The sequence below is a fragment of the Paramormyrops kingsleyae genome, chromosome 2, assembly GCF_048594095.1.
Source record: "Paramormyrops kingsleyae isolate MSU_618 chromosome 2, PKINGS_0.4, whole genome shotgun sequence".
Classification (NCBI taxonomy): Eukaryota; Metazoa; Chordata; class Actinopteri; order Osteoglossiformes; family Mormyridae; genus Paramormyrops; species Paramormyrops kingsleyae.
In genome coordinates this window covers 9,455,430-9,477,069 of record NC_132798.1, presented here as the reverse complement: position 1 = coordinate 9,477,069, position 21,640 = coordinate 9,455,430, and the positions used below count along the sequence as shown (strand labels likewise).

The 21,640-nt window shown below is 41.8% G+C and overlaps 1 protein-coding gene across 1 annotated transcript; it reads right to left on the bottom strand.

Annotated features, from left to right (window-relative positions):
• Positions 1 to 37: 37 nt before the first annotated feature.
• ptgs1 (prostaglandin-endoperoxide synthase 1) lies at positions 38 to 21,215 on the bottom strand. Its single transcript, XM_023792281.2, has 11 exons — positions 20,998 to 21,215; positions 20,827 to 20,913; positions 16,857 to 16,973; positions 14,969 to 15,109; positions 11,352 to 11,495; positions 7,536 to 7,717; positions 5,568 to 5,651; positions 3,639 to 3,885; positions 3,164 to 3,450; positions 1,465 to 1,612; positions 38 to 753 (listed from the first exon to the last, which is right to left on the bottom strand). Exons 1-11 carry the CDS (start codon positions 21,074 to 21,076, stop codon positions 398 to 400), a joined length of 1,872 nt encoding a protein of 623 aa, XP_023648049.1. The 5' UTR covers positions 21,077 to 21,215; the 3' UTR covers positions 38 to 397.
• Between the last annotated feature and the right edge of the window lie 425 nt (positions 21,216 to 21,640).

Sequence of the window (21,640 nt, the reverse complement as noted above, 5' to 3'; positions counted from 1 at the left end):
TGTCATGTCTAGGTATTAAGATAATCAATTCATGTGCCACATTCAAGTCTCAATTTTATTAAAAAACATCCTTCAAAATGACAAACATCACTAGGGCTACTTAAGACCCGCATCGCACTTTATGACAAATTCCCATAGATTTTTTTCCATTGTTGAGTTCCTGTGTAGCATCACAGCAGAATAACCCACTGGTACAACAGTGACACAACAGAATAACCCAAAAGCTGGAGCTGATGACAGTCTGCGTGTGCGTGCCATGTCTCTGTCCCTAAGCAGGTCAGGGTTATGATTCACGCGTCAGATAGAGCTGCAGTTTGTTTGTGGGAATGTGTATGTATGATAGGTCAGAATGACTGGAGTAATGAGTATGATCAGTGTGAACAGGCAGTATGGATAGCTACAGTTCTGTGGACGGCTTGTGGCGGTCCCTGGGGGGGTCGGCGGGACTCTCCGTAACGCTGAAGGACACATGCGGACACCACTTGGAGTTCAGACACACCAGTTTCTTTAGGGAGGCGGAATTGACTATGTCGAAGCCGGTCTGTCCACCAAAGGTGCTGGGTTTCCAGTACTCCGGAGAGCAAATGGGATTCCCCAGGAGCCCCTTGAGCGAGAACGGCGCCCCCATCTCCACCATGCTCTCTCCAAACACAGCTCCACGCCGCGTCTTCTCCAGCATTAGGCCGACATAGTACTCCAGGGCGTCGATGTCGCCGTACAGCTCCTGCAGCTCTGCTGCTATTTCCTCCTCGCCTGTGAAACAGACCAGGCACTGAGCGCACCAAGAAATGGCCGGAGATACAGTGCTGTGCAAAGGTCTTAAGGTAGTCAAAGAAAATGATGCTTAAATGATCGTTATTTTGGTGTAAAACTGTGCTATTATGCCTGCCAAGGTGTGTTAGCTTAGCCATTTCAAAACCTCTGCTAAAATCATCCCAGTATTTCCAGCAACCATACAATACACCAAGGTATTTTTTGACTCGATTCATTAGCACACCGTACAGCTAATCAATATCTCACCGACCTTTTTAACTAATTAAGCTAATTCATTGAGCTGGTGGTTAAACTGAATGAATACATGGAATGGCTGAGGTGCCCCTGAGGAGAGTTTTGGGAACTGAAGCAGTGTTCATCGAGCCATCCAACAAGATATCAGTAACTTTTTGGGAGAACAGAAGAAATTCTTACTAGTTTTTTATTGTGTTACTATTAATTTGCATAAGATCTAACATTAAATTGTGCCTTTTTGTTCTAAGCCAAAGTACACTTACTACCCAGATAAATTGCTTTAAACATTTCTTTTGACTGCCTAAGACTTTTGCACAGTACAGTACATTCAGTGATCACTGTCGTAACCTCTGAATGTCAGTGAGAACTGTAACTGTTGTCTCTGTAAAGGAAGGATTAGCTAGCAGTGTCACATGCACTGTATGAACAGCAGGGGACCATCAGTTGAAATCTTACCTGTCAACTCAATAAAAGAAGAATAGGGCTGGAGGTTGAACCGCTTCCTGTACTGGTTGAACGGCTGAAGGCGCAGTTGCCTGGACTCCTTGATGACAGCCAACGCCACCTTTGTTACTACTGGATGGAAGTTGCGACCGCCCCCTATCTGAAGAAAATGCTGTCGTCAATGGACAAACCGAGCGCTCCAGTGTAGGACTGTCAAGCAGTGTTATTTTCTGAACTGCAGGCCTTTGAATTGTGGGGGGACAATAAAGCATGTAAAATAAGGGGGGGGGGGGGGGACTTAAAAAATTGGGAGAAGCAGGGCTGGATCTAGCTACCCATTAAATCAGCAAATAGGCAGAATACTTGAATACGTTTAATAATACATGATGCTAACAAAATAGACTATAATTGTAACTAAAGAGTAGTTGGTCATTATCAGCCATGTACTGTGTTACTTACTTTCCATTTGTGATATAGCAGATAATGACAAGCATCACATTATACGCTCACTCACAGTGAATTTCATTTTCGCTCATTATCACCATTTAATCATTAATTAGAGAACATTTTTTCGCATCTTGCGAAAGGAGGGTTTCAGGAATTAGAAAAAATGCGAAAGATTCAACTGTCTTTCACATGCTGTAAAAGATTCAAAAATCGATAGCTTCAGAGTTACAAGAAGCAGTGAAGGTTTCCGCTAAAGGCAAAAATGCTAAAAAAGACGAGTCATCTGGTATATACAGGGTTTGCAGTCTGCATGGTGAAGTCCTGTAGGGTTTATGTTTTTCAGAAACAGAAGAAAATGGGTCTTTGTATTTATGATGCTAGTGTGTCCTTGAGACAAGGCACAGTATGGTAACAGGGTTGACCCTCACAGGTTGCTTCTCTGTAATACCTGGGTTCAAGCAGCAGGGGTCACTGTGTTCAGCACTGAACCCAACTGCAAAGTAGCTCAGTTTATTGCAGGGGTGTCAAACTCCAGTCCTGGAGGGCTGGAGCCCTACACAGTTTTTGGTTCATCCTCATTTAACACACCTGATTCAACTCCTTGTGCTAATTACCACACAGCTCTTGAGCTGAATCATTTGTGGTGGAACAGGGAAAGAACTAAGCTACACAGGGCTTCGGCCCCCAGGACTGGAGTTTGAGACCCCTGGTCTAGTGATTCTACCACTCCCAGTATAGTTGATTAATGCTATGATCAACTGTATGTCATTACAGGAAGCATCCAGTCTTATCAGTAATATTAGTTACATTTAAACCCAAAGTAAACAATCTGTTATTCCTTAGTTCTACTGGTAAAAAAATTACAAGTGGTCTTTTGCAGACTTTTTTAAAATACATGATATTTGAGTTTTTAGCAATTTTAGACAAGTTCATTTGTAAATAGAACAAACTGATATATAACAGCCATCCCTGGGTTTTATAACGTCACTAAAAAGCACTGTCCCATGTCTGATAGCCTATCCTTCAAACAATCTATATGTCTAATAAAGACAATTTCCCCACTGGGATCAACATTGCTACCCATCTGGTCTTTATCCTCCAGTAATTTGAACATCAGAACCAGCTATGGGACCAGCTAGGGACAAGGCTGGGTTGTCGCCACATATATATGTGCCTATGACAGAATTCAGTTGAAATGCCCTCAATGAATTTTTCATGTCTGGGTGCAGACGTCATTAAACCAGTAACGGATATTGCATGATACCTGTCCAGCAATCTGCTTAGAAAAGGCTTCAGCAAGCTTCTCCACGCCGTAGTGGGTCAGAACGGAGGTGTTGAAGATGAACTGGCTATAGGGGATTTCTTCTTCATCTATCTTGAAACTGTCTGGCATCAGTGGATGCCAGTGGTACAGCTGGTTAAATTCCACAGCAATGCGGTTCTGGTACTGGAACTGGACATTGAACAGCAGGGATGGGTCAAACTTGAGCTTTAGCAGGTAGCCACTCAGGTGTTGCACGTAGTCTTCGATTACAATGCGTATGGTTTCACCTTAAAACCGAAAGACATTTGCTTTCAGGAAAAAAAAAACACACACACACATATACTAGCTAGATTCAAGTTGACTGTACATTAGTATCTCAGATGCTTTTGCAGCGAGTGTGCTTGATAGAGCTCCGAGGGGGAAGTAAAACTGAAAGTGCATCGGAGGGTGTCCTCCTTGCAGGGGGAGTACTCACCGATGACGATGAGTCGGGCGGTCTGGAAGAGCTGCTCATCATCCCAGGTGGGGTGTTCCGCCTTCAGGATGTCGCACAGCCGGTTGTGCTCACGCAGCCATAGCGTGGCATAGAAGCCCAGTCCGGGGAGCAGCCCGAACACCTCCTGGCCGATGGCCAAGCGCTGCTCCATTGGGACATGCGGGGGGTAGCTCATGCTGACGGGCACCTCCGTCAGGGTTGGGGGGTACACCTCACCATCGATCACCTGCATGGGGAGAAATAAGATTACAGGGCCAATCCTACCCAGCGCCCACCGTGCTTCTGCTCAGCTGGAAAACGTCCGGCCTCCGTCTGACTCACATTCATATGTAAACATAACTCAAGCCCTGGATTTCTATACAATTAAGAACATACACATAACCTAAACTATGCAAGCAAAGCCAAACCCACTTCCTGCCTGTACACTTACTGCCAGGGATCCAGTAGAGAGACAGTAACGGATCATCAGTAACAAATCGTACCTCTGCTAACTGATTCCACTAAATCTTCCCTGAATGCTTTTAATGTTGCATTTTCTGCTGATTTGAATAACTGTTTTGTTAGGTTCATGCTTTGTTGAAAGATATTGTGTAGCTCCTGCTCCAACACTGCTTACACTTGTACCTGGACATTCATTGGACCTCCTTGACAGCTGTATATTTGTATTGTGATATTTGCTATCTTGCAACTGGTTTGTGAATAACTTCCTACATCTGCCAGTATGTGCATATGTGTCTACAAGTTAGTTAGAAATGCCCGTCAATGAGAAACAGTGTGATATCACTTCTGAAGGTCTCTATTTGCTGCTATTCCTTGTATTATAATACAATCACCATAAGTGATATGGTGTCTGGTGGGGTATCACTATGGCCTCACATCTCTATTTTTAGTAAGAAAGTGAAAGAGAATGAGATCTTGATATGTACCATAAGGTGTTGCATAACGAACAACAGAGTGTGTGTAATGCAGAAGGAATGAAAAGGAGTACTCAGACAGAACACTGTGGCATTTTCCAAAGCATGTCAACCTTTTGATATGTGGAGAGAATTCTAGGATACTGAGAAGCTGAAAGTGCATGCAGACATCAGAAAAGGCGTGGCTGCATATCAAGCCTTATCTCATCCGAATCTTGCAGAATAAGCGTTATGCACCACCACAGAAATATGTAAGTAGACCATAATACATAAGGCAGTAATTCAGACTGAATTCTCATTGGTTAATGGCTAGTACAGTTGTACAGAATATCTGATAATCAGTTATTTAGAAAGCAGATAAGACAGAGGACAAAGATTAGTTTTTAGATTACATTAGCTTGTGACTATAAAAGTCTCAGACCATAGGTTGTAGAGCAACAACATATGAAGTTTAATAAAGCTCACACACACATCTAGACCATTACCCAAAGATGATTCCTCTAACAGAAGAAACTTATTGTCACTCAAAGCTGTGTCATACAGTATAAATATACGATTTGGATCCAGAAATGGAATCTTGGAAATAAACACAGTGAGGAACATGAGCATGGACCACTCATCTGAACCAGAAACATCTGCTGCACCAAATGAGAAGCAACTGAAGGTTCTCACCTGCATGCCATACAAACACCTACAGTAATGTAACACGGTTGGCGTCCATGATATAGAACAATGTTTCCCAACCCGGTCCTTGGAGACCCGCAGGCGGTCCTTGGAGACCAGCAGGCGGTCCTTGGAGACCCGCAGGCGGTTCGTGTTCTTTGGTCCCTCTGAGCTCCCTGCCAGACACTTGCATTTTTGCTCCCTCCCGGCTCGGAGGGAGCAAAAATGTGGACTGTCTGGGATTCCCTGAGCACTGGGTTGGGAAACATTGCTATAGAAAACCAACACAGGCCTTCTAAAGCCTGTAGTTGATACTGTTATACACCATTACCTGGTGCTTCAGTTTCCCATCCCTGTGCAGACGGAGTTTCAGTTGGCGGCTGAGATTGTCTCCATAGATGTGCCCTGCATCCACCTGAGGATGGACAGACAGACACGGTCAGCACTACAAATAAATGTTCCCCTCCCAGTGCTACATACATGGTGTAGACTCACATTAATTGAGTTTTTTTCTACTAGCCTTAGAGTACAGACCATAAGTATTGGGACAGTGACACATATTTTTATGATTTTGGTTCTGTATACAACACAGTGGATTTGAAATGAATCACTCAATGGGAGTCTAAAATGCAAAAAGCCAGCTTTAATTAAAGGCTATGGACAGCTATATTGAACTGTGCAGGAATTATAACTGCTTTTATAAACTGTCCCCCCATTTTAAGAGACCAATGGTTTTTGGACAAATTAATATCTTAAAGACAACTCATATTTAGTGCTGGTTGCAGATCCTTTGTAATCAATGACTGATTGAGGTGTGGCACCCATAGATATCAGCAGGTACTGGGCTTCTTCCCTGGAGATGTGCCATCTACACTTATTTCCCACTTATTTTGGGGACGTTTTGGCTTTACTCTGGTCTTCAGCAAGTGAAATACATGCTCAGTCTGATTTAGGTCCGGTGATTCACTCAAATATTCCACAATTTCACCTTGAAGATCTCTTTGGCTGTTTTATAGGTAATGTTTGGGTCTCTTTCATTCCATAGTGCAGTCCAAAGAGTTTTGATGCATGCGATTAAATCTGAGCAGATCAGATGTCATTGCATGTCTCATATTTTATGATAGTGCTTTTATCACCGGTCAACCCCAATAAATACAACATGTTCTAGCCATAAAACTACCTCCACCATGTTTCAGAGAGGAGGGCGTACGCTGAGGATCACGGGTGATCCCTTTCTTTCTCCACAATCTTCTCTTTCCACCACTCTGGTGCAGATGAATCTTGTCTATAAGACATTATTCCCAAACTGTACAGGTTTTTTGATGTACTTCTTAGAAAACTGCAACTTGGCATATCTGTTTTATCGGCGTAAATGCGGTTTGCATCTTGTGGTAAACTCTCGTGCAATCATCTATTTTCGATTATCACCGGACATGGCTAGACCTACATCCTGAAAGGTGTTTTTGATCTGGCTGACATTTGAAAAGGGGTTTTTCTTTACAAGCAAAAGTGCTCTTCTGCCATCCACTGCAGTAGCCATCCTTGGTCTACCAGGCAAGTTGGTATTTCTGAGGTTCTTTCTTTTCAAAGTACCAAAACCACGAATGTTTTTCTTCTGATTCTTCAGTCTGCTTTGTTGGCATCGACACCTCTTTGCTCCTCATTTCGAGTAACAACAACAACAAAAGATTCCTAATAAAAACACCACAAGGAATCATCTTAAATTATGCATGAATTGCCATTGTAGCAAAACTCACCTGGTTTTACAGGGAACTCACAGGGAGCAGCTAAGCAGCCTATTGTCCATATACTTTTGGTTCCTTACGGGGGTGGGGATATGTATAAAAATAGTCCATACACAGTTCACCCAAAAAAGCTGTTCAGAGCTTTTGATTAAAACTGACAGTCTGCACTTTTAAGAGCATATTTCAAATCCATTTTGACTGTTTACAGAGCCAAATAAAAACATCACAGTCCTAATACCTAATGACTACACTGTATATCAATCATTTCATCTGTACATTTACAAGTAGGAGGGTCTCAAAGAATCAGTTAATATATTAAGAGAAATTAATGGACTTTGTAGATTTGTTGTACATTACATGAATGGTACAATATTAACAAAACCATGACCCTTAACTGTCATTTATCAATGAATTTTCTGATATAGGGAGGAATTAATAGCTGTATCTGTGATGTTTCTTCAGGGGAAAGAACTGAGACCCCTCCCTGACAGGTCAGTGTAAACATGCCCTGGCTGCGAGGGAGACAGACAGCGACGGGTGCGGACAGCACTCACCCCGTGACCCAGGCCCTTCGTGAAGCCCAGCCCCATGCTGTTGTGAGTACTGAAGAACTGGTGGGTGAAATGTTGAGCAAAAAAAGCAAACATAAGGTTGGTTCCCTGAGGGTCTGGTCTGAATGTCCTCCTTAGGAGGAACCTTTCCACCAACAGCTGGGCATCTGGAAGCTCAGCTTTTCCTACAGAGAAAGGAAATAAACTCAGACAGTCAATCCCTGTTATGTCAACCTGAGTGCTTAGAACCTTAGTGCCCAGCTATGTCACCATGAATGATTAGAACCTTAGTGCCCAGCTATGACAACCTGAGTGCTTAGAATCTTAGTGCTGAGCTATGTCACCCTGAATGCTTAGAACCTTAGTGCCCAGCTATGTGAAAGTCTTTGCTTTGAACCAACTGATTTTGTACTTCCCTTCCTCCTAACAAATGGCTCCACTGTACCACTCCTAAGATACATATATTTTCTTCCAAAAAAACTTAAGCACAAATTTATTTCTCATTCAAAAGACAAGAAAGGAAGTTGATCAAACTTATTTCCACAGAACTGTCAGACCACATTTTCTTATGACTTGGCCAAGAATGTGATGACTGATGGTGCAAGGCTGCTATCAAATTGATGTACAAGTACAGCTACAAGCAGACGCTAAAAGGCAGCTTAAACGATAATGTAACTGAAAGCACACATGGGTGAGAACCAAAGACAGCATCCTGCTCCTGTGGTGGGCAAACAGAAACCTTAATCGTGAGGCTCCACCCTCCTGAGCAGATCTGCTTCTTGCTGTCTCAGGCCGGCTGGCTCTTTAGGCTCCATTTACTAACCACTTTCTTGACAAGATAAGATGTATAGTACAAGATAAAGACTCATTAAAAAGGCGGCATCACTCATTGAGCATGGACTTCAAGGCTGTGAGTTTAAATGTTACACGTCTTCTGATAATGACTGACTCACACAAAGTATGCGTTACGATGCTCGCTTTCTGCTACTTACCGGTATCAATTAAGACTTAGCGATAATAATAAAAAAAGATCATATAATATTATCAGATATTGTAACTTAAGAATATCAGGATAACCGATATCGAAATCGCTCATGCTCCTCCCCCATCTGAGCATGTGAACGGAGCGGAGCAACAAGAATTTCTGCTCATGGTTCACAGAGCAGTACGCTTCCCCCGCTCACAGCCGCTCCGGTCAGTTTAGTCTGGCGAACTCAGCAGCCAAATTGACATTCAAGCAGAAATGACCTATTTCAAGATGTAAGCTGGTGACACTCTGTGTTCACACCCGCTCCAGCCGAAATCCTTCCACTCCGCTCACATACCCTACCCTACCCCCACCACAAACAAACAAACAAACACAGTGATAATCAACTAAACAGCAGGCACCGAAAGTTGCCGATCGAGGGTGGGGGGTTTACTAATTGGAAGCGCTGATCACCGTTCATTCATCTCGATATAAAACGAGTGGCAGGCCAGATTTAATTATGATTGAAAAACATGTTGCATGCTGTCTAAAACCAAATAAAGCAGTGCTTCGCAAACTTGTTTCTTTCTTATACCTCGTACTTGTGCTTGCTGAATGAGGGCTGGTACTCATCAGTATACAGTGCCAGCATCTCCTTGTTTTTCTCTTTAGAGTACAGGCACCTAGTATCGGCTTGCATTGAATACCAAGGGGAGTACCGGCACCTGGTACTGAATACCAAGGGGAGTACCGGCACCTGGTACTGAATACCAAGGGGAGTACCGGCACCTGGTACTGAATACCAAGGGGAGTACCGGCACCTGGTACTGAATACCAAGGGGAGTACCGGCACCTGGTACTGAATACCAAGACACCTGGTACTGAATACCAAGGGGAGTACCGGCACCTGGTACTGAATACCAAGACACCTGGTACTGAATACCAAGGGGAGTACCGGCACCTGGTACTGAATACCAAGGGGAGTACCGGCACCTGGTACTGAATCCCAAGGGGAGTACCGGCACCTGGTACTGAATACCAAGACACCTGGTACTGAATACCAAGGGGAGTACCGGCACCTGGTACTGAATACCAAGGGGAGTACCGGCACCTGGTACTGAATACCAAGACACCTGGTACTGAATAACAAGGCGAGTACCGGCACCTGGTATTGAATACCAAGGGGAGTACCAGCACCTGGTGCTGTCATGGCGGAGTGACATGGAACAGACAGGAAAAGATCATCCACTGGTGGCTCACAAGACAAAGGTGCTTATTAGGGAACCGAACACTGAGGAAGGCACAAAGTAATGGACCACAAGGGGTTAAAAGCAAATGGGGGAAAAAATAACTAACTAGAAAAAAAAATCTAAAAAGGTAACAAGGGGAAAATGGCAACAGAGGGAGCAGAAAGAAAAAAAACCCAACCAGAGCATCAACTCTACACAATGACCAAATAGGGAAATGAACAAAGGCAAGAACTTAAATACACAAACCAGACTGAGCTAACGAGGACACAGGAGAGAAGTATTAACTTAACAACCAATCAAAACAGAACACAATACAAGCAACAGGTGAAACAGAACTAGGGAGGTTAAACTAGAAAGCACTAATCAAACATTGGAAATACAAGACTGATAGAAAATACGAGAAGAACAAAAAACCGAATGCTAACGCAGGGAGGGTGGAACACGGATGGGAGAACTATGAAAGAAAATAAACACTAAGAAAACCAAAACTACAAACACTGGAGGACAAAAGGCAAACAAAATCCCAAACAGGCGAGACTGGGATGTACTAGTCTGAAACCCACGACCCCCAGATTTACAGACGGAGCTACATGCTCAGCCCACTATGCTGTGCGGCAGTCCGGGGAATGGGGGGAACACATTAGGGAAGACTAGGAACTAAGACAGAGAGGGGGAAAGGCAGAATGGCCAGCAATGCATGCTGGCCGAATGGGGAAGGGTCACAGAGGGCGGGGGTTGAGGCTACAGACCCTGACAGGTACTGAGTAACAAGCGGAGTACCAGCACCTGTTTTTATCCAAGCACTGCCTCATACCATCTCAGAAAATATTATGCTCTCTGTGTACCACGATTACGACTTGATCGTCAAGAACGATACACTGCTTAAGAGCTTTAGTCATTTGCGCTGCACAAGAGGTACCTTCTGATATTTAATTTTTCTGTGTTTTCTGCAGGATGGGTTGTTGCAGAGTGCTGCTAGTGGCAATTCCATCATACTCTTTTTTGTGTTTAGTTTTTAAATGTTTAATTAGAATAATAGTGTTGTATGAACTTGTTCCGAAGCCCCCCTTGATATTTTACCAGAGCACAGTTTTCATTCAGCTACGCTTTTGTTTTTGTCGTTTGTGTTTAAGTACTTCCACATCGAAGACATTTTGTGGTCCCAGTTATTTTGCCCGTTAACGGTATCGCTGATATGTCATCGTGTAGTATCGTCTACAGGTATCGGAAGGAGGATGAGTATTAGTACATGAGTACCATATCGGTCTGGATGCACCGCTAATCGTAATCATGAATTTTGCTTTATGGTACAACAGGATCAAATATACTGTAAAGTTTTGGTGGACTAATGGTGACTGATCAAACTGATTCTTGGTATTTGGGCTTGGATAATTATCATGATGCTCTGCTAGTGATGCATTCTAACTCAGAACTGATTATCCTCTATCTAATTCAGCTGGGAATCTTAAGGGTTTGATGTGATAGAGGAAGTAAACAGCAAAATGGGTATACAGTCACACAAACACACACAGAACATACAGCAGTCTTTGGCTCAAACTGTCCAGCAATCAGCCAGAGTTCTCTGTCTCCTGGTGGACTCACCTTTGGTTCCCATGGGCAGGGGACAGTCCTTGGGCACCGGGGGAAGGAGGCGTGTGTAGTAGGTGATGTTGGAGTAAGATTCCCAGCTCACGTAGTCATATCGGGAGTTGAAGGTTGGGGGGCTTGGGATCAGGTTTGATCTTGCTGATGACAGGAAAGACATGATTATGGAGATGATCACATTTGCAATGGCCTCATAGCTGATGTGCGTGCAGGTGCTGGAAATGACGGTCAAGTAAAATGTGCCTGCGTGCCGAGATGCAGCACTAGGAGACTATGTGAGTACACAAAAAAACACTTGAGTCAGGTTTGTTTTTTGATGAGATAAGATTAGTACAGAAAGCACAGATAAGTAAAAAAAAAAAAAAAAAAAAACTTTGCATGCGGCGGGGGAGGGGAGGGTTAGCAGATTAGACATCTGAGAAATGCTTCTTGGGAGCTGGTTAACTGGCTGATGCAGACCCCACGCCCTGCTCTCACCTCTACATGTGTATGTCTCAAAGGAGAGCAAGATGGGATGATGGCGTATGAGAAAACTAAAATATTCCAAAGTACCTGTGCAAATGCAGCATAATTTCATTAAACTATCCATAATATGTAACATTTTACTTTACCATGCCTCTGACTTGAATCTGATTGGCTGGTCTCGCCCTCCTGTGTCCCACACACAGCAAACTTTCTTTACACTTTTAATTAATATAGTCAGTTACAGATAAGCAGAGAACCTCCCCCCACACCTCACCTTTCCCTGTTCCAAATTTTACACATGCTACAGTCTCAAAGTTTTAGCATAATCACTGTCAGCCAAGTCTCTACCACTGAAACACAGAAAGCCTGTTCGATAGTAATCAAACTTAGATAATAATCAAACTGCAGGCTTCCTTTGTTAACGTTAAACGATGGCCTAGTTGTTGTACAATCACAGTGAGAGCAGCTGAACACGGCGGAAAGCTGTAAGACCATTGCTCAGAGATTCTAACGTGGCGACTATGATGTATGTGGGATAAAAACAGTTTAGGCCAGTTTTAATTTGACTCAATTTTATGCCAAAATAACTTGTTTTGAACGTTTTTATAATGATGTTTTTCGAAGGGACGGCATCTGTGTGTGTGTACGTCCATGTGACTTGGTGGTGCACACCGGAAAATAGGGCTCCCCCCGAAAGCCACTGTGTCATTCGAACCCCGGGTAGCCGCCCTCCGCTTCGCCTTGATTTTTTTAGTATAACCGCACACTATGTCGTGGTTTATCCCCTACATGTGTTTGGCTAGGCACCAAAAAGAATACTGAAATGAGTCAGATCCTATAAAATCATATGTCATTAGTGACACATAATATTTGTGAGTGTAAGAGCATACTACATCTTTAATATTAAAAGTACGTAAGTAAATTTTCGCTTGGGTGCACTACGTCTTGGATCAATACTGAGGGAGATTTAAGTGAACAAAGTTTTAATTTTTCTTTTTTTTAGGGGGGCAGGTATGACTTTGACTGGCTATATTTACCTTAATGTAAACTGCACAGAAGTGGTCCTCATGTTTTAAAGCTATTGTCCAGCTCTATAGATTGATGATTGAACAAATAATGTGCCATCCCCATTTGAATAATTACTATGTAATAACTGATTAAAATATAAAAAATTCAATAACAAAAACTTTCTATATTTAAAAATTGATCAGTTTTTTGCTAAAGCTAGAGCAATATGTCATGAACATCTAAGAGGAGGTTTATGGACGTGGTGAGAGAGGACATGCAGGCAGCTGCTGTGAAAGAGGAAGATGCAGAGGAGAGGAAGATGCAGAGGACAGGAAGAAATGGAAACTGACGATCCGCTTTGGCGACCCCGAACAGGAGCAGCCGAAAGAAGAAGAATGATTTAATTTGGCAACAGATTGCACAATTTGCACTTCAAGAAATATTTGTTTATTTTTTTGAAAGTGGTTACTGAATAAAACGAAGAATTACACTTTGTGTAAATCATGTAGACCGTGGATTTCTTCCTGTAGCATAGTGGCATATCTTTTATTAGTTTATTTATTATTTATTAATATCTTTTAATATTATATATTACTATTATATTTTCCTATTCTTATTATACTTAAACAATGCTATTACAACAATAAATGCAGGTAGTTTGCCATGTTAATCGAAAATGTCAAATGTCATCAATGCTTAGTAATTGACAAAGGGGAAAAATATTGGATTGGTATTCATATAGGAAGATCAGACCAGAAAAAAATGATATTGTGCTATGACCGTGAAATCTCGTTTCTCACAGTCATTTTAAAACTCTTCAGTGGTGTTAATCTCACATTTTTAATAATGGGTTCACCCCATCCAGCAAAAACTCATTTCAAAAGACACTGAAAAGACCGCTTTGCCAGACTTCCGAACAACGTTGAGATTTGGTTGAAAACTTTTCGGGTCATAAGGTGCGACAGATGTCGTAAGAGGACAAAAGGGCAGAAAGGACACAATGCGGGGGAAGACGAAGGCTGGAAAAGTGCACTGTTCTCCTGAAAGGTCCACACGATGTGGTTAAAAACGGGGGCATTTTTTCAGTCTCCAAAAGGGGTAACTCAATTTTATAAAAAATCTGTGAATCTAATCTAAAAACTAAAAATTCCAGAAGTCTCGTATTTCATTTATTTACTTATGGTTAAAGTTAGGGCTGGCTAGGGGTTAAGGTTTGTCATAGCTGGGGTTAGGGTTAGGGTTAGGATTAGGGTTATGCCCATGGAAATGAATGGAGAGTGTGTGTATAGTTTGTGTGGGTTCTCTGATTTTTCAGGTTTTCTTCCATAGTCTAAACATACACAGTTTAAGGGGATTGCCCTTGAAATGAGTCAGCATCCCATTCCGTGCCGTGTGGTTCCTGCATGCCTCCTGGAATACCATGACTGGATAACTGATTCTGGAAGATGGATGGTTTGCCTTCACCTTTGATGTCCGATTGCTAGAGCAAAGCTGATATGGAGACGGTTTGTGAAGACATTGATGTCCTGTGTGGGATTGGGCTATTTAGGTTGTTGTGGTTGGGAGTGTCATTTACATCTGCTACATACACTGGAAAAACCAGTGGAAGATAATGGGACCGTAACCTAATCCATGTTATCCAAATATTTGTGCAGGATGAACAGCTCATGAGATGCTGTGCTGGTAACAGAGGCATTAAGACCTTTTAATATGTCAGTAGGAATCTCACTCGGCAACAAGACCCGGTAAAATCCTGACTGTGAAAAGTAGAGAATAGAGGTTTAAATGCTAACCCTGAACAACAAGAAGGTTCATACCCTGATCTGTGAGACCATCTAGGCTGAGCCACAGAGCCAGTTGTATGTCTCGCCAAGACAAATGCAGTGAAGGCTGTGCCTGTGTTATCTAGTTTCCTTTGCATATCCTCCAAAAATTGTACTTTTTTTATGGCTGTTTATCATCCATGTTCACAAGCCCTCCGGAGTACCTCCCTCCTCCTAAACAATAGGGTCACAGAAGCTTGCATATGGGTTCACACTCATGCACACGTGAGGTTGCGTACTCCTACACGTATCCTCAAGCACTGGGGCACGCACACGAAAAGCGGGCTATGTGTTTATGCTTGGAAGCACGTGCCTGACCTGTCAGAACCACACGCATGAGCCAGTCCCGGATGAACGTTCTGTTTATGATGCTCCACAGCCACTGGAAGTGAGTCAGGATGTAGTGGATCGCAGCTGGACTGGGTCTGAAGAGGTGGTGGATTCTCGTCCAGAACTCGGCTGCAAACAGGGAGATAAATATCTTAGGAGGATCACGGAAGGAGCTGTACCACTGATGGGTACACCATAAAGACACCTCTGCACCTTCACAGTTTATGTGCTTCTTTTCATCCTAGAAACTGCAGCATGTGACTCAGTAGGCTAAGCCTCTGTACCTGTAAAGTTGCTGGTTATGTACATACATATATTAGGTGAATTATAACCATTTTATACACAGTCCCCCTCCCCTCCACATTTGGCTGTTTAGTTGTTGCACAATTAAACTGATAGTAGGCCTAGAGCTGATTCTGAGTGTGTATTTTCATCAGGGTTTAGATTAGATTAGATTAGATTAGATTAGATTCCTTTAATAGTCATTGTATAAATATACAACGAAATTGCAGATGCTACAATGAAATTTAACGGAAGCTTCATTAATGTCATTGCAGACACCTGTACTTGCCATACTATTGAAAAAGGCTCACATGGCTAGTAAATATGTGAGAACCAGACTGGTGTTGATACCAGTAAAGCAGCCCATTATGAGGGTGGAAAAACAGAGAAAGAAAACATCAGGCATGCCAAAATCAACTGTTACGTACATTAGAGAAAGAAAGAAGGACAGGAATGACCTCATAGACCAAGAATGACCACTGCGGTGGATGACAAACACTTTCACTTGAAGAGAAAAACCCCTTTTCAAATGTCAGCCGGATCAAAAACACTGTCCAGGATGTAGGTCTAGCCGTGTCTGAGACGGCCATAAACAGATTGCACGGGAGTTTAGCACAAGATGCAAACCACAGGTTAGGCTAAAGAATATGCATGCTAAGTAAGAATTTTCTAAGAAGTACATCAAAAAACCTGTACAGTTTGGGGACAAGATTCACCTGCAACAGAGTGGTGGAAAGAGAAGATTGTGGAGAAAGAAAGAAGGGTGAAGAAAACATTATTTGCAATCCAAATATTACATTTACTTGTGGAAATTCTTAAATCCTTCTACAGTAAAACTGGGGGTTATCCTTTTTATTAACAATATCATGGCCATAGTTTGAAATTTATCTTCTCTGTGTCACGCCCAGCTCGTCCGATCCTCGTGTGTGCCACGCCCCCCTCGTTACCTCGTGCTACTTCCAGATTGTGATCACCTGTTGCCTGTTATTTTCTGCTTGTCTTGTGTATTTGTGCCACACACCCCTCACACTCGGTCTTTCTCTAATGGAAAAATAAAGTAACTAAACGGGGGATTACAAAGAAACTAACAAGCAAAACAGAAAATCCCACCCACAAAAATACAAAGACGCCTCTTAAAATATTAAATTTTTAAATCTGATATTTAAAATTATGAATTAAATTAACAGGTTCAATAAGGGTTGGAATGACATAAACTTTACATTTTATCTTGACTGAGCAATAGAACCAAGGGCAAGGCAAGGGCAAACAATATATGCAAGATTGTTAAAAGGGGACATTTCAAAGGTGACCCCCCCAAAACAGACGTCTGTCATTAATACCACGAAAACCTGAGCTGGTTTTCTGTCAAAATGTTGTGCAATGTTTTTTTTTACGTAGCTTCAGGAGCCGTGGGTTGTCATGTGGGTGCCAGATTTGCAGAATGACTTCACTCAGGTGCTGCTTGTGAATATTTACACTTCCTGGCTCTGGAATGTCTTGCAAGATAATCCTCCTCACACCAAACCTCTCTTTCTCCAACTCCTAGTTACAGACTTCTGTTTTGATGATCTGACATAAAAAAAAGTTCACTTACGAATAGTGCAGTTTTCTCCGTAGTAACCAGTACGGGTGCAATCACACTGGTAACCGGCCAGGCCAACCCTCACACACACCCCCCAGTGCTGGCAGGGGTAATGGCAGCAGGGGTTCGCTGTGGTGAGGGGACACAGCATACATTTCACACAGTGGCTCAGAACTGATCAAAATCATTAAACAACAAAAAAAACTTGTATACACACACACTGTACATACACACACTGTACACACACACTGTACATACACACACACTGTACATACACACACACTGTACATACACACACTGTACACACACACTGTACATACACACACACTGTACATACACACACTGTACATACACACACACACTGTACACACACACACTGTACACACACACTGTACATACACACACTGTACACACACACTGTACATACACACACACACTGTACATACACACATACAGCCACGAAAAAAAATTAAGAGATCACAGCACAAGTTTTGTTTCGCTCATTTCTCTCTTTATGAGTCTGTGAATAATATACTTTTTTTTTTTTTTTGCAAATTGCAGCCTGGTTCATCCCTGTTTATCATTAAGACCTTTTCCTTGCTTTTTGGGACTTAAGTCCTGTTTCTGTCCTAGCAGTGCACTTCACACCTGCACTTAATGTTTCCCATTCCTTTTGAAGATCACTCGACGTCATCCTATGATTCACAAGAAACCGGCTGATAAGTTAATGGTCATCTCTGGCATTAGAGAGTCACTTCTGCCCTCTACCTGGCTGGTTTTTGGTCATTCCCAGTGTCTCCTGCTTCACCTTGTTCTTGTGTGCTGCTGTCTTAGAAACTTTGAGCCTGGAAGCAGCCTGCAGTTTAGCTTTCTGCCAGCAGAACCAGGATTAGACCAGGATTTAAATATGCATGTTTGTTTAAAAATATAGAGCAGTCTCATAATTTTTCCATGGTTGTGTGTGTGTGTGTGTGTATGTGTGAGCGGGTATACCTTACCTTATGGGAACACAATGTCCCCACAACATGATGAATACCCATTTTTTTCCGTCATGGGGACTCAATTTAATAAAAAAATGTAATAAAAATCTGTGACTGCAATGAAAAAACTAGAAATGCAAAATCTCTTGTCTTTTGTTTGGTTACTTATGGTTATGATTAGGGTTGGGTAGGGGTTAAGGTTGTCATAGTTAGCATTAGCATTTTTCCCATAGAAATGAAGGAGCGGTTCCCATAAAGATATGTTTACCCGACGTGTGTGTGTTTGTGTGTGTGTATGTATAGTCATCCGTTTCCTGTACCCACTTACTCATTGCAGAGTGGAAGCAGGAACATAGGTTTCAATAAAAATAAAAAAGTACCTTTGTTGCATAGCAACTTTGTTTTACTGTGATATACATTAATGCCAATATGCGTTGAAGCCGATGTAGTGAGCTTCACCATCCAAGACAAAGTGAAACTGGCTTGCTAATTCAGCGCCCCCAGAGAAGATGGCACCCTGGGCAGCCACCTGTGTCGCTCGGCCGGTCCACCAGCACTGAACATTAAACTCAAAAATGGAACCGTAAACTGCCAGTTCACTCCCCAGTGTGATAACAGAGAGTATGTCTATGAAACCCTCAACATGCACACAGAAGGGACAGTCAGTTTTTGAACACTAGCTTCTAATTTGAGCCTTGCATCAGCAAGGTTTTCCTTTGAAGTTTCATATTTTACAGTTTCAAAAATAGATACATCTTATAAAGGAAAAAAAAAATCAGCAAATATGTACAGTTCTTAAACATAATGAGAGATTAAGTAAAAAAAAAAAAGAGGTGCTGATCTTTTTAGTTTTTACTTTACATGTATTCATTTTGCCTTTAAAGTTTTTTCATTTGTTATTATACTGATAGGCTATATATTATTTGGACGTTGGATTGCATTATGTGTATTAGTATACTGATTGCACGGAATGAAGGTTCCGGATCCCTTGAGACCATGAACAGGATAAGTGGTTACAAACGATGGATGGATTGAGGGCAACTATTTCTATGTACACAAAAACGCAAGATACCTCTCAGTGTATAGCTTTTAATCAACAGGTGAACCCAGATTATCAATATAAAATGGGATCACCTAAACCAGTTAAAGTTATCTTTAAATGGAGATGATCAGCAGAAAAAAGAACGGCATGAATTAGCTTCCTGAGGACAGAGAAGCAAAGCAATTTCGTTGAGAAAAAAAAAACAACGTCACAGAGGAAGTCATATGACTTCCCTTTACCCCCTCCAGAGGCATATTTTTATTAAGATAATTAAAAATAGCCTCGTTCAGTTTGTCCGTAAGTGTATAAACGAGAGATTAACAGGCTGCAGGTTTACCACTGTCAGTGAACTGTTTTTTTTCTACTGGTGCATGAACAGCATATCCTCTTATGGGTCATGGGGCCATTCACGGAAAATCAATTTAAAACCATGCAGCAGGCAGTTGTGTAATTTCTGAGAAACTTTCTTCTCTTCCTATGGGTGAAATAGCTTGTCTGTCAATGGGGTACGTTAAAGTTACTCAATATATTCTTAAACGATATCTTGCTTGGCTACGAAGCAGAAATATTATTCTAATGAAAAAAGTAGAGGAAAATCCTGTTCGTTGTTATGCTTCCGTTTTTTTCTCTCTCTGAGAGCTCCTTCTCTCTACGTATTGGAGGGCTGGTGTTCATTGGCGTGCCAAGATGGGATATGGGAAAAGAAGCATTCCAATGTAGGCCTACCTGCACTCCTATACTTATGCAAATAGAATATGAAACATAATTTCGTTTCATGTCCAAGTATCTACTTCTTTCATTAAGGAACCCAAATTATTTATACACACGGGCATTATAAAATGATAAATAAAGCGTGCAAACATTTCCATGTAAAGCCAAGGATATAACGCCGTTTCACATTCACGTAAATATTTCTCACTGAATATCCGGCCGGAAAATAAAACAAAGGGTTGTCCGTAAATCATGCTTTTGCAAAGAGCGCTAAAATGCCAAGTAAAAACGTGTTTATATTCTGATATTGGGCGCAGTCATCTTCACCATATCTTATCAGACATTGTTTAAAGAGATGTATCATTTTTGTCTACTCCCGTTACAAGTCCTATCTTATGTTTGTACAGTTTTCCCCGACTTGGGAACATTAAGTAATCTGTCTGTGTGTGGAAAATCAAGCACGTCCAACCCTGGATTCTAATTCATTTTCGATATCTAAACATTCAGGCTTTGCTAACGGCCAACACTTTTAAAAACTAGTGAAATATCAGGTCCTAGAAACGAGGAAGTTGCTCCGTGGAAACGTACAGGTACACAATATATTTATTAATATACTTTCTAAATGTTATGATATACGTATAGGTATATCTGGTGCCTCTTTATTCGAGGGGTACTCTCTCTCCCAATGCATTCAGCATCTTGTTACAGTAGTTGTATAAATGACAATAACTTGCTTGCTTAGTCACCACCACATTATTTTGAAAATATTTATGTTACTAATCTTGATATTTACGTCTGTGTATACACAACCGTTCCCAAAGTTTGTTCACATTTGCGCACAGCCCCGTTACCTCCGCCAGCTTCCCAAAGTACGGAAGATAAATCTTGAGTTATCTCGCCGTTATACATGCATACAGGGAAACACTCTCCGATAGCCGTAAAACTCAAATATTTAAATACATACATGTACTGCGATGCTGCTTTGGAGAAACTATAGATGAAGACGTACGGATAATTAAAATAAATCTATTTTAAAACGAGCGGACTAGAATGGTCATTCATAAAACATCTCACGCCCCTTCCAAGCCATCGAGGACCGTTTCAGTGGAGTGAGTATATGTCATTGCAGGATTTTTAAACGACTACTTTTAAGTATTGCAAACATACAATCAGACTAGAAAAGAAAGAAGTAGCCTATGCTGATTTTTAAATTATTTTTTTTCGTGATCCTCTGAAGACTGGTACTTACTAGTACTGGCTTTTGCGGTGTTCCCCTGGTCTCCGTGACACGGCCATAGCAGCAGAACAAGTGCACAAATCAACCTCAGATGGGTCACTGCAAGTGCAAAAATCGCTAATTGTAATTTTAAACTGTCAGACACAGTACAAGCACACGTGACTAATTTTCCTTCATACTTACGATTCATTGTATGACAAAGCTCGCGACTTGCAGCAAACACATCCACAGCGAAGCAATGCAGATTATGGAGTCCGCTCATATATGTGTACACATAGCAAACGCGTAGTTTCCTGATTGGAAAGATATGATCAAATCAATGCATCAATTAGCTGTCACTGCTCCACTGACATTTTAACCGCGTTTGAAAGTAAGTTCTAAACAGGCAGGCGTGGAAACGTGTCGTACCTCCCCCACAGCCAACTGCGACGTAAACCGTTACGTAAAAGGCTCTGCAATTAACTTTCGGACATCCCATACGCGGAAAAAATTGGGCTGAAAATCTAGAATTAGAAATAGGCTGATAAATAATTTTAATGTAGGCCTAATATATTCCTTTGAAATGTTTAAGTAGGCAGGATGGTTTAATTATTTGGTCACCGAGTTACTAACACCACCTAAGTCGTACTATTTAGGACATAGAAAACAGAAAGTGCTATTTTGTTCCACTCAGCTGCAACGGCCCCTGCGTCATTAATGACCCCACACCTTCCTCTATCCATCATTACCTGGACTTGGAAAACGCCAAAATCAAATTCTATACTTTTCCACACTGCGCAGTAATCTGTCACTACATCACCCACTACAAGTAATACCAGGGTTACAA

Excerpts from the sequence above, each read along its gene's own strand:
- ptgs1 (XM_023792281.2), bottom strand. The coding sequence starts at position 21,076 with ATGAGCGGACTCCATAATCTGCATTGCTTCGCTGTGGATGTGTTTGCT. Across the intron at positions 5,652-7,535 it reads CGAAGGGCCTGGGTCACGGG|GTGGATGCAGGGCACATCTA; the intron begins GTGAGTGCTGTC and ends GTCCATCCTCAG. Across the intron at positions 3,886-5,567 it reads ATGGGAAACTGAAGCACCAG|GTGATCGATGGTGAGGTGTA; the intron begins GTAATGGTGTAT and ends CTCCCCATGCAG.